The 13491-nt window shown below is 37.1% G+C and overlaps 1 protein-coding gene across 1 annotated transcript; it reads right to left on the bottom strand.

Moving 5' to 3' along the window:
* Window positions 1-556: 556 nt before the first annotated feature.
* On the bottom strand, window positions 557-12816 carry SIAH1 (siah E3 ubiquitin protein ligase 1). Its single transcript, XM_026058194.1, has 2 exons — window positions 12539-12816; window positions 557-4225 (listed from the first exon to the last, which is right to left on the bottom strand). The coding sequence occupies exon 2, from the start codon at window positions 4221-4223 to the stop codon at window positions 3375-3377; it is 849 nt and encodes a 282-aa protein (XP_025913979.1). The 5' UTR covers window positions 4224-4225; window positions 12539-12816; the 3' UTR covers window positions 557-3374.
* Between the last annotated feature and the right edge of the window lie 675 nt (window positions 12817-13491).

Genomic DNA, 13491 nt, shown 5'->3' with positions numbered 1-13491 from the left:
TTTAATACAGTTTTTCATGTTCTTACTTGCAGAGCTGGCTTAGTCATGTTATTTTGCTTTTTTTAAAGTCCATATAGTCTGTTACAATGGCTAATGTTTAAGTGCCTTATTTTTCTTTTGCTTTTACTGAACTCAGTCAAGAATAAAAATCAGTGCAGCAGCAAGCTAGAACAGTAAAGATTTTTTAAAGTAATTTCAGTTCACTAATACAGTTAAGAGAAGCTAGCATTAAACATGAGGATGCCCCTCAGAATTTACCTTAAGATAACAAAGCTTATCAAAGGCACAAGAATCCAGTGGTAGCTCCTTTCCTCTACCCACACTGTAAATGGCTACAAATATAACTAGCTGGCTAGGGAAATTCATACTCGTAATCATAGCAGCTTTGAAAAGAAACTGAAATAAATAATACAATGGTATAGGCAGCAATACAAAAAATGTTAACCTACTTTAATTTTGAAGCAATACTGTAAACAAGAACTAGCAAGATACGTCAGGACAGACCCCAAATATTCACATCCATATTTATCAAACATTTTCCTTTTTTTTTTTTTTWAAAGGGGCAATAAAAAAAACATTGGAGATTTATGGGGACAAATGCAAGATCTACTGCATTTCATTTAAAGACAAATTTGAATACCCTTTTCCCAATACAGCAAAGTAAGACAGTACTTTCTAAAATAAATAGCTAATGCTAAGACATTGCCAGGCTTTAATACACCATTTATTTTTAGATAAGGTAGTAAACTGTACAGATTTTTTTAGTATGTTATTCTCTCTTATATAACAGAGTGGTTTACTTACCAGATCCTCAAACTATTTAGAGGAGGTCTACTGAGTTAGTTATACTCCTAATACTTTTGAGGATCTGTGCCTAAGCATAATTTATATGTTTAATCTTTCCATCTCTGGATGGACATCAAATGCTTTATACAGATTTTTATATCAGAGTAATACTATTTACATTATAATAGATCAGCACACATTAGTTATGCTATAGCATTTATCACCTGTAAAACACAATGAAAAACAGTCTGACCATACCAGTAGCTTCTAAAAATTATTACAAACACAATTTTTAAAGTCCTCTTCAAAAGTATACTCTTGAGAACTAGCCCATTCTAGCCAAAATAAAATCACTGCAGATCAGTGCAATAAGGACTGAAGAGCCATGGTTCTTTTGGGGCACGCAAGGGAAGTTGAGCCATTCGAAGTACAAGCAGCAGCACTGAACAGTCTTAAGTGAACCCTGCACTTGCACAGCCCTGTTACGCTTCAGTTGCGAGTACGAGCCTGCTCAGGGCTACCCTTACAGGTCCTTAGCTACAATTTCTTAACAAAACTTGAGTGTTAAAATCAGATCACCTTGGCAGATAGGAGTAAACGTCAGTCCCAGCCAGCCAGTCACAAACGAGTGAGTGGGAGGGTGAGTGGGAGTGTGTGTATATGTGTATAAAAATAATCTAAGTGTTTGGCCAAGTTTCTGTCAATAGACCAGAAGACAAAACTGAGGTAAATGTAGACAAGCTTAATCAGGCAAGAGTAATTACAGGATTTAGAAGACTGGCAAACAATTATTTGTATATTCATAAGGAAAAAGATGCTAGATCGCAGACTCCTTTGAAGCATTTATCTGCTGTCACAAGACACCAGTACATTTGGTAAATGAAATCTGTACACAGCTTGAACAGCGGAAGATCAGCTTCCAAAACGTGCAACTTACTAATTCCACTACATAAAGCCAACTGTTTCTGTGCTACTTTAGGAATCCAACCTGATGTTTTTCATGTTCCTTACTTGCAGAACTACTTACCTCATCATGCATCAAAATAATTTGAACAAGAGTTGTCTTAATAGATCAGTTTCTGATAAGAAAGTTAAGACAGTGCACAGTAAATAAACTGTATTTTAATGTGTTACAAAAGTAATTAATAGCCAGACTACCTCTCCAAACAGATGTCCATAATTACTAGGTTTGACAAAGATTTCTTTCAAATAGCTTGAGATTTAACAGTTTTTCAACTTACTTCTTTTTCTGCCTCCATGTTTTATAACACACATACCATATACATTCATGGTAAAATTTTCACATATAGGCAACCTGCATAAAGCCCAATATCCTACAAAAGCCTTTATGGCTGGTGAATTATACCTGTAAGAAATTATTTGCATTTTACTGTATATCATATCACTACAATGATATACAAGATCAGTTCAAGAAAATTACTTTCGTTAGTAACAACCAAAAGACATGAGGACAAGAAACTGAGCAATAGTATTAATGTGTCAAACTTTGAGCTAAAGCAAAAAGCAAAATTTTTTTTAATTTGCCAGGTATTCTTTTAATGACAAATATAAAAAGACTGAAAACATCTCATTCTGACTGCCTTTTTTTTTTTTTTAACAAATGGACTGTTTTTATAGTTACAAATACTGTGTAATACAATACCTTCTTTGTACTGAAAAAACAACAAATACAAGGATGCAACTGAGTTTCTAAGCATCTCTAAATTTGAAATGTGAATTTTTTAATTTGGAAAAATCTTAATAATTCTTCTTTTTTGTTAGAAGATATAACTCAAAGTACAACAACATCTAGACTGTTTTTAAAGGAGCCTTCTTTCCCAACACATCTTTGAACATAATTACTCCTTTCAAGTTCAATACATTCACAAAATAGCTCAATTAAGAACAGTATCACCAATGAATTGACTACTGGAAAGAGACAAAATTTACCAAACATACAGAAATATAAGTTTTACCATAGCAATAATGCATATCAAAAGATGACACCTGTAATTAATTTTAAAAAGATACAAAAAAGAGAAAACCTGAATTACAGAAAAGAAAGTCATATTTATTTAATGAAAAACTAGAAGTTAATAAAAATTAGCAAATACACAAAAAATATACACAAACAGCAGCAATACTATGTAGTGACTTACAAAGGTAGGGGAAAAAGCAGCGGCCAGAGATCAGACCGCTCAACATGGCTTGTCAGTCAAAGGGGGAGGAAAAAAACACAAACAAAAACACGAAACAGTATCCTTTTCAACAGTACAATCAATCTACAAACAAGTTTTTAGAATTATTTTACAACATTTCCTGTAGAATCAATTCTTAATACAAAAGATGCCCATTTTGGGTGTATATATATTTTCAGTGGTTTACTGTTGACTTATTTTAAATATATTAGTGTTACTACATGCAACTGCTTCCTGCGATTTAACAGCCTTTCCTTTTATTTACCTTCATATATGTCTATCCTCCATCTACCAAATAATTTGTCTGACAGTCAAAGATGGTTACCCTAGTTTCTGCTAAATTAAATGCAACGGTTTTAAACACTGGCCTGAAGAGGTTTGATTGCCATTTCAACACATTGATATAGTTACATTGATGCCTAAATTGCCATTTTCTGCAAAGAGCTGTGCAATGCTGGTGTCAAAGACTAGACAGTCACTATTCATAATGGCTGTTGCAATTCCCTCATGGATAGATCGAGGAGTTGCTTCCCAAGTCAATCGCCGCCTATGACCATTTAACTCAAGTCGATAAGCAAAGTTTTCTGCTTGCTTGCGTGTTCCTATCAGCTGTACAATCGCAAAGAACTGCTGGTGACCATCATATTTTTCCTGTTTCTCCAACACTAACATGAAATGAAAGCCAAAACAAGACTGCATCATAACCCAGTCAACAGCACCAGGAAGATTAATGTCTGTAGCAAGGAACACTATATCTTCTCCTTGAAGTGTTGTAATTGACTTATGTTGATGCATCAGGTGTGGCATTACAGCATCCAGAGAACCTTGCCATTTACATGAAGCACCAGGACACGGACATGAATAAGGCCTAAACTCACACAGCTCCTCGTGGTCTGCTTTTTCTGTGTGTGGTAAAGTTATCTCACATCCAGAAGAGGCATATTTACATGGGAATAGTACAGAATTGGCAACTTTTTCCATAGCCAAGTTACGAATGGAGCCCAGGGGGCCTCGGCAAGTTGGACAGCACGTAAGTTTGGGGCGACAGTTGCTGCAAACAAGGTGGCCACTCTGACACTGAAGAATTGGTGGCAGCACATAGTCAAAACACACAGGACACTCAAAAAGACTAGCCAAGTCATTATTGGAAGCTGTAGTGCCGGTCAGCGCAGGCACCCTCTGGGATGGCGTACACTTTGAAGTACCTGTCGGTAGTGCTGTAGCAGTCTGACGGCTCATTTCTGTAATAAAGGAGAAGAAAAAGAATGAGTACACAGCAGAGGTTACATCCAACCACATTTTGTTTTCTTTTGCATGCAGTATTTCTTGATTTACAGAGAAACTTCAAAAGAAATTAGATACAAATGGAAGCAAAAACCAAACATGTAATGCAAACTGTAGATATTTTACATGTAGAATATCAATTCTGCTGCACAGAATACAGAACATTTGTATGGCACGCAAATTTAACAAGTGAAGAAGTTCTGCTAATTACTCTAAAGTGGAATTTACTTATTGGAACCTGCAGGGAAGATGAGTAACAATGTGCTAAAAATGTAACCGAAATCCTCAAATTTTTTTGTATATTGCACTTATAAAATATTCCACCTAGATCATTTGGGTATAACAACTGGAAGCATTACCTAACAATTCTAAGGCTGAATTTTAAGTCACTGTGTATTTAAGGAGATAAGAAACCAGCCACTTGTAATGAAAAATGAACTTCCAGATATTACCTTCAGGATAACCATGCTTACTGTATAAGCATAAAGAAAAAAGAATGAAGAACAGTAACAAGGGAAAGCATAGCTAAGAAGATTACTACACTCTTTTCCCAGGGTAGACTATTGATTCTTCATTTTCTTTACTCTGTTAAGCCCTACAGTTTGTAATGTGCACCTGTTGTTTCAGCTTGCTGACCTAGACCATTTATGAAAATATGAGAAAAGAAATGCAAAACAATTATTTTATTGAATTTCCCAAACAAATCAAGAAATTTAAAAACTCTAATTTGTGAATGAATTTTCATTGAAGTAATCAAACATTTCTAGTAACTTCAAAAAACATTGTTTATGAAGTTTTACATTTAGTGAAGTTTACACTGAAGTTCTATTCTTTCAGATGTCCCAAAGTCAAAATTAACAGCCAGCCAACCAAACTCAGCATTCAACAAATATAGTAAAAATACCATATTTTTAACATGTATGGATGCTATCTATTAGATAGGAAAGCAAGAGTAACAGTGAACAATAAAACACTTTCAAAACATCATGCTTATTGCACAAGAAAAAGTGTTTTAATCCATTTGACATTTACACTTCTTCCTAGTCAAGGCTTATTTTTATTCCATTGCTGTGCCTTCAGAGAGCCCTGTTGTCTTCTGGGGGCGCTGGGAACAGAAGAGGGGGGGAGAAAGGACAATACGCTTTGTCCTGCATTCCCCAACTCTCCTCCCTCTTATGTAAACATAGTAATAGTACTACCAAAAAAAATAAACTCTCAATATTGAAAAAATAAACCCTACCTTAATAGGTTAAGGAAAGTAAAATCCTATCTAGAGTTGGATTCCATTACACAGTAAAGCTCTCAACCACCTGAAGTGCTTCTTTGCAAGTATACTAGTTCTGTATCTTTCAATGATGTAAAAGCTCTCAAAATAAACCTCATCCTTAATCTCCTTTTAAATTTACCATGGGAATATTAGGCAATAGGCAGGCTTCCCATATTTATCATCATTTCACCCACAAACTTACTCACACTTGGACTGGATACCTCAAAGCAGCATACTGCGCACGCTTTAGCAAGACATGCACTATCGGCACGAAGTGAAGGAACTAAGAGAGTCAAACAGGTAAAACAACTTATCTTATAAAACTTAATAAACTTATCCCTTGACATTCAAAGTAATCATAGGCACTTTCAAATTCTTCTGCAAAAGCATCTCTCCCCAGCCCAGAGCCAGAAAAACATTTGTGTCTAAGGCTGTATCCAGTCACTGGTTTTATGAGTCTCACATGCCCATTACCAGCATCCTCTCTCCCCTCCAAAGTCTGTTCTTCCATCTTGAGCTTGCTCGACTAGAAATACCTATTTTTCTTCTTTGCAAACAAAACCATACAATGGTGCACGTATTCAGTGCTGGGCCTTAAATGGTATTGTGGAGATATGATAGGAATATTCATACCGTTGGCCTTATTTTCCTATTATGTGGCATTCCAGCTTAGATGAAAAGGTTAAGGTATCTATGGCAATCAAATACATTTAGGGGAAGTGATACCACAACAGTTTGCTGCGAGGGGGTTCTGTGACGACTGGGCACCCCAGCTAGTCCTCCCCTAAACCCTTGTCATGCTGACACATTACCCTACTACAGTCTAGGAGAACAAGTTATGGAGAGCTGAGTATCAGCCCTTCTGATCTCACCATTTGCTTGGAAAGGCTTAGAAGTTGCATATATATTCATATGTAAAATTCTACAAATGTTTCCCTTCAAAAATTGTAAATACACACATTTCAATAAGAAAAGCAAGTTTGTGTGTGCTTCATCTTACTTGAAACTATACATCACAATCCATGGATCCCCAGTAAGCCACAGATAAAACTGCTGGAAACCACTGGGTCACACCAGTTCCCCAGGCAGCCTGACGAGCTGGGCAAGATTTGGTTTCTCTAATTGCACCTCGCAGAGACCATACAACAGTTAAATTAAGCAACCTACAAACTTTGCAAAAGACCTTCTTGCGCACAGATGTACTTTCCACTTCAGCTTTCTAAGCTACAGAAGTACTGAAGAAGAAAAACAACATATAGCCCTGTTTTATTGCCCTTTCTGTATGTGACCAGTCTTCACACACAGCTTCCACAACCAAGAACTATCCCAACAAGCAGGGAATAAAAATGTGCAGGAATCTGTGAACTAGACCGCTGAGTTTCACAGGCAAGGAAGAAACTGGATAAAGTATAAACTGTAATTTAGCAAGCCTAAACCTGCCCAAAGCCTACATTTCACCACTCTGGTTAACATAAAAAATGAATAGCACATCATGATGGAAAAGTGAGAGAAGTTGATTTTTTTTAAAGCTGTATTAAAGACTACAAGTTAATTACAAGGAAGTGTTAACAGTGTAGTATAGTATTTGTCAATGCCAAACTATCATAAAGATACAATTACAAAACAAGTAAAAACAGCTACACAACAGGAAATAAAGTTTAAAAGATATTTTTAGCTACAAAAGCCTTACTACAAAAACAATATGATGTCTTGACTAGTATCAAATAAATAAATCTAAATGCAATACTTGCTATGATGTTATCTTCGTTCCCACCCAGCAGGAGTTAAGTCCCTCAGCAACACTGAAATCAGGTACTATAGATGTCATGTTCAAAAATATTAGTTTCTACACAACTGTTCACAACATCGTACAAATTTGAAAAACAGTTTAACTAAAGGAAAAAGTGCATTTTAAGAATTTTTAATTCCCTATTAAGGAAAACTATGCCCCTCACAAAATCAGCAGAACCCCAGTACCAACCGGCAGCCCACGCCACCCCCAGCCGCACTCAGAGGAGTGGGGTGGGCAGGAGCAGTGCGCAGCTTCCCACGCAGCCCTGCCTTTCCCTGGTGGGCAGGCAGGCAGGCAGGCAGGCAGGCGCACACCGGGCTGCCCGCCGCCCTCCCCGGCGCGCGGGGGCACTGTGCCTGTGGCCTGCCCCGCTGGGCACTGGCACAGCCCCATCGTGTGAGGCGCCCGTGGGAGGGGGCGCAGCCGCAGAGACCACGGCCTGCGGGGCCGCCCGCGGCGCCACGTGGCACCATCAGTGCTACCTCCGACATGGAGAGAACCACTGATCTGCTAATTTGCCCAAATAACTATTTTTAAAAGCTAGAGATTCCATTAAGAACTTCCCCCGCATGAATTCCGCTCCCTGTTCCTGGTAATCCAAGGGGACCATGCCAAATAGCAATTTCTACTGTGCCTGGATCTATAAAACATCCATTCAATAGCAACTTTGTCCTTTTGCATAAAGATTACCCAAACGCATTACGCAAAAGCGTAATGATCTCAAGAAAAGGAAAAGACCGACAGATTTGGAACAATGTGGCATATTTTAACATCCACATGGATCATTTTAAAAATCAGAGCAGTCAAAGGACAAAAGAGTGGTAAACTGAGTCAACACGGCTGCACGCACCGGCGCAGGCAAGCTCAGGATCTACAGAGTGAAGAGGCACCAGTGACAAGATCATTGCAGCACAGGTTTCAGTGGAGGCAACTGAAGAACGCACACTGTCCTAAGTAAATTAATACTGCAATAAACTGATACAGTTCCATAAAAAGTAAAGATACAGTATCCGAGTCAAGAAAATTATCTTTCCCACTATTTGAAATTCAAGCCCTGTTCACACTGTTCTTCCAGGAAGCCTGTGGAAGCTTGTATCAGCATTATAACATGTGCAAATAAAACCCAATCACAAGAAATTGTAATTACCACTACAGTAACAACCATTAACTCAATACAACGTATGCTCAAGATTCACCACCATATGTGCAATACGCAAACATCCCCACCAGTTAAAAGTCAAGAGAGCTCCCAACCACAAAAAAGCTTAAGTAAATGAGCACGGAAATGGCTTTCTAGAAATCTGTTTTCTTCAGAGCACATTCTGAAGTTTCTGAACCACCCTAGGCCTTCTCTCCGACAACAAAGCAGCTGCCCCCAAAACAGAAACCCCAGCACTTCTCCGAGGGAGGTTAATGCTGTATAAACCCTTTTGCTACACTGTGATACAACGTGCTGTGCCTGAAGAGGGAAAACCCCAGATAGGTAAAAGAGGTAGAGTAAGAAGAGGAAAACGCAGTAATCCCACTGTATAAAAAGCTCAGCGGAGTTACAGACAGAAGGGAAGTAGTTTCAGGAGAAGTTAGAAAAGAGAGCGCATCTCACGTGCCACAGAATTAGCACCAGCGTCACGACCCGACGCGTGCCACTCGCGCTCTCCCGCTCGCAGAGGCACCCCTTTCAGCCACCAAATCCCTCCCATTTCATTGAAATAGAGGGCACCTTTGGCAGATTCAAGTTAACAGCATCCACTTTTCCATAAACTTCACTCATATCAGATAGATTAAACTTGGGTTTAAATCTTAATTTGCTCTTGAGAAGGTAACTGAATATTAGTATTGAAAAAAAGAAAAAAATCCATAAAACCCCCCAAAACTTCTGCATAGTCATCTTAATGATTGGAGGGTAAAACTCTAATTATACAATGCTAAAGAGTGATTCAAGGACAGAAAAAAAATGCTTTATTATAAATTTCTATACGTGATGCAATAAAAATCTTTTTTTCAGTTCACATTTCAGAACTAATTGAATTCAGAGACTTTCCATTCAAAATTTATAAACTCTTGATGCCTTGGAGTCATGAAAAAAGTAATACAAAATCTTTCAACTTTTTTCAGCTGCCTGATCATATTGGAAAATGAGGCCTGAGTTACTGAGTTACAAAGCACTGGAAATTGGAACTGTTCATGATACAGCATTCAAAGGTGTGAAAAACTGACAGTTTGCTTTCTTCAGGATGCTACATAAGCTATAGAAAGTCAAAATTCAAAATCTAAATGAACTACTGAAAATACAGATTACTAAACTAGTATAAATGACACCATAAAGGTAGATACAGAAAGGTTTGCCAGAAATTTTTACAATTTGGTATTTTTAACTTCTGTAAAATATTATAAACAAATAGAAAAGATTCGACAGTCATCAATATTTCCTTGGTGGCAGAAGGAAGGTTCAATGAATGCAAAAAAAAAAAAAAAATTGCGTGAATATATTTAGAAACAGATATATTGTATGTGTTTGTATATATACATAGATATACATAAAATGCATAATCTCATGCCTAACCAACTGCAAGTGTTACTGATATGGAAATCCCAAGTGAATATTTTCTTCAGAATGAAGGTAATTAAAAAGCAAACTTTGTTCCCATTAAAAAGGCATTAGTGAATTTTAAGTAGGAACTTTCTCACCATCTTTAAAGTAGCATTAAGTTAATTTTGTTTTAAAAATCCTTAGCACACCATATTTTTGTACCATGTCTGCTCAGGTTACAAAAAAGTCTTTAAACTGCTGAGGATAACACACCTATAGTACTACGGAGTAACCAGTTTTTCAGCTACGTGTGCTTAATACTAGGGAAAACAATTTTCCAGGGAATCTCTTTTCCTGCTCTCCCCTCCTGCACTCAGAAGAGTCAGCGTACAGCAAAATGGAAGGGGAAGAGGTTTCGGCAGGCATTACTGAAAACATATACATACCGCCACCAAATCCGCACTTCAGTGGTCAAACACACATAACATTAAGCGTATTAAGCGTGAATGTCTCCGAGAGAAGCTTGTGAATATTTTTCAAATATTAACAAGTTTGTGGGTTTCATTTTTATTTAAAAAAAAAAACTCACTCATTTTAGGGCCTAAGCTTTTTTTCATTTTGAAGTTTATCAATTTATCTCCCACAGCTTTTGGGAGATCTTAGATCACAAAAGGCCTGGCAGGATTAACGTAAAATGTATGACTACTTCTGCAAATCTAACAACGTTTGACAAAGAATTTTACATCACTGCTTATACACAGCCCCCATCAGTACTGACCTCATTCAAGACTTTCAGAAATACCTACAGTTCATGACATAAATTATTAACCAACTGCATAATACAATTTTGGCTCCATACACTTTGTGTTTTATTTATGAATTATGAATTTTTCCAACCCTTCCAGACACCATTTTCTTTAGTGCCYTTAATATGCTATTTGTTATTTCAGACACCTCAGGGCTTGTCTTTTCCTGCATGATAACCAAAAGCCAGAGTAATCTAATGTAACAGAATATTTTATCCCAAGACAAAATTAAAGAAAAGAATTGAGATAAGTTTCATGATTATTTCCTTTCCCAAAATGTCATCTGTCCAGTTCATCTCCTTTTCATACAAAATTACAACAATTTCAAGTGCACTTTAATTTTTTTCATCAGAAATCATAGGTGCATTCAAAATACCGCGACTCAGCCACTGAGTCATAAGGTCCTACAAACTCTGCAATTCCATGATCATGAAAACCAAAGGCATAAAACTTTTTCGTAGCCACTTACTTTGTAGTGACCCAGCCTGCCCAAAATTGCAAGCAGTTTTCTTCTTGCACCTCTGGAAGGAAAGTCCCCACCAACTCCCTCTTCCAATCATAAGGAAAGGAAACCCCAACAGATTTACACAACTACGTGATCAGTCATCCTCTTTGGGCAGTCTCTGCAGCGAACCATCAGACCCAAACGCTCAACATGTTTCTGATGCTATCATATATGTTCTCTCATGCGTAAGACTGTCACCAATTGAGTCATTGCTAGTGGGTAATCCAGATCTCTCCAAATCCAACACAGACTACATGGTAGATGCAGATACAAACAGCACTGTGCAAACACAAACAGCATATTATTACATCCACCAAATATAATGACCTGTTTCTAATCCAGTACAAAAAGTTGAGCCTTGACTAGTGCTATGTGACTTTAACGACCATCATTATCTATTTCTCCTGTATATCTATGCTGGAATATTAAACATCCACCCACTTCATTCTAGCTACCAATGGTTTTCTTCCCAATAACTTTATAATGTAAAATTAAAAAGGAACAGTGCCATAAAGGAGATATATAACCTCCACATAAAAATCATATTAGCACAGCAACTACTATCATGAGTTTAGCATTCATTTCTAAATGGAACAAACAACTTCACAAATTTAAAAATGTGAATAATCCATATTCTTATCAGTCCAGAATTCTAGAGAATCAAAATCCAAGTCATCAAGAACTTTCAGAGACTACATAGCTAGGATACTCCCGTCTTGCCAAGAAAGATGAGCTCAGGAACAACGTTCAGTGAGAAAAACAATGAATTCTAACTGACTGGAAAAAAAAAAAATCATTCTAGAATGAAACCTTTAGAAATGTCCTACCAACAGCAGCGAACTGAGCTCAGACCACTCTGTACTACACAATCAAGAGAACACCCCAGCTTTCACATGTCTTACAATTATACTTTGTGTAAATAAGAAAGTAGGTTTCTTCTTAAATTCAGACCACCAACAGATTATTAAAAAGCAAACTAGGAAGTTTATCTTCCCCTTCTTTTGAGCTCAGAAGGAGAAGTAGGACAGAAGGAGAGAGCTGGGTGAACTGTAAAGGAAACTCCTGAAGATTCAAGCTATACTAAAAACAGTTATCAAACACTGCTGCTAGGAAAAGAAAATGCAATAATACATTAAGTTAACAACATAAGCAACATACAGCATAAGCAACAACAGTAAAGATTATTGACATTTGATAATCTATTGTAACAAAAAAAATGTTAAAATGTGAAGGAGGTAGCAAAACAATCTTTTCCACTATATTTAGTTAAAACAAAAATACAGAGAAAAAAGAATAATTCTTTAAATACAAATCAAAACTAAACTCTAGTGTTATAAAGCATTGTGGATAACTTCCAAATGGGACTTTACCATATTTCTTTTTTCCTTTTTCAAAATATGCAAATAATTTGATCTTGCTGATATTGCAGAACCACCTACTGCAGAGACGTGAGGATGGCGATAGGGAAACAATGCTCAAAGATGAGTACTGCTTGTGCTCGCACTTTGACTGCTGTTCTGTAACCAATCCTCCCAGGGTCTTCTTTGTCGGCCAGTTCTGTACCTCAGTGACAACATCAGCAGTCAATCAGCCGTCAGAGCCTTCCTTGACGGAGGAGACCTGAACCTCTAGCATGTATGCACATAGCACCTATAGCATAATAAACTATGGTATGAATTTAAAACAGCAGCTGTCCCACACTAGCTTCCTCTAGACACTTCTGCTGTAAACTGGAAGTGCCTTTTGCAGTTTGCTTTGAATACAATAAACCTAAGAAAAAGCAGAAGTACAGATTTCAGAATAAATAGCAGGGCAGAAACCACACAGAGTTTAACAAAACAAAGACAAACTTCATATGGAAATATAGACAACTCTATTGAAACAGCATATAACAGGGGAAAAAGTTTTGATTTTTTTTTCAGTAACACCTCATTTTCTTTCACTGTGCACAGAGCACAATGAAAGGAGCTTCATCAGGATCATCTTCCAACAGTAATTCACCCCAGTAATTTCTATAAACCCAGGTAGACCCTTTTAAAAAGTTCCAGTTTTACTGCATGTTACCATAAAAATTACGGCGGCATATAGGAAGACCAACTACAATGCAAATTACTAACACCACCAGAAAAAGAAGTTATTTTTCATGCTGTAACACACTACTGTTCAGGAGTATCTAAAGCAGGAAGCACTTAATTCTGCTCTGTGAGATATCATAATTACCATCTGTATACAATCATACTTTATTAGTAAAAAATAAAAATAAAAATAACTAACTGTTAATAACAAATCCTACAGAGCGTGACAATTTGGGGGCTGTGTTTCT

Source organism: Apteryx rowi, unplaced genomic scaffold (assembly GCF_003343035.1).
Source record: "Apteryx rowi isolate R43461 unplaced genomic scaffold, aptRow1 scaffold_1, whole genome shotgun sequence".
Lineage (NCBI taxonomy): Eukaryota > Metazoa > Chordata > Aves > Apterygiformes > Apterygidae > Apteryx > Apteryx rowi.
The sequence above is the reverse complement of the archived record's forward strand: the minus strand, read 5'-3'. Positions and strand labels throughout refer to the sequence as shown.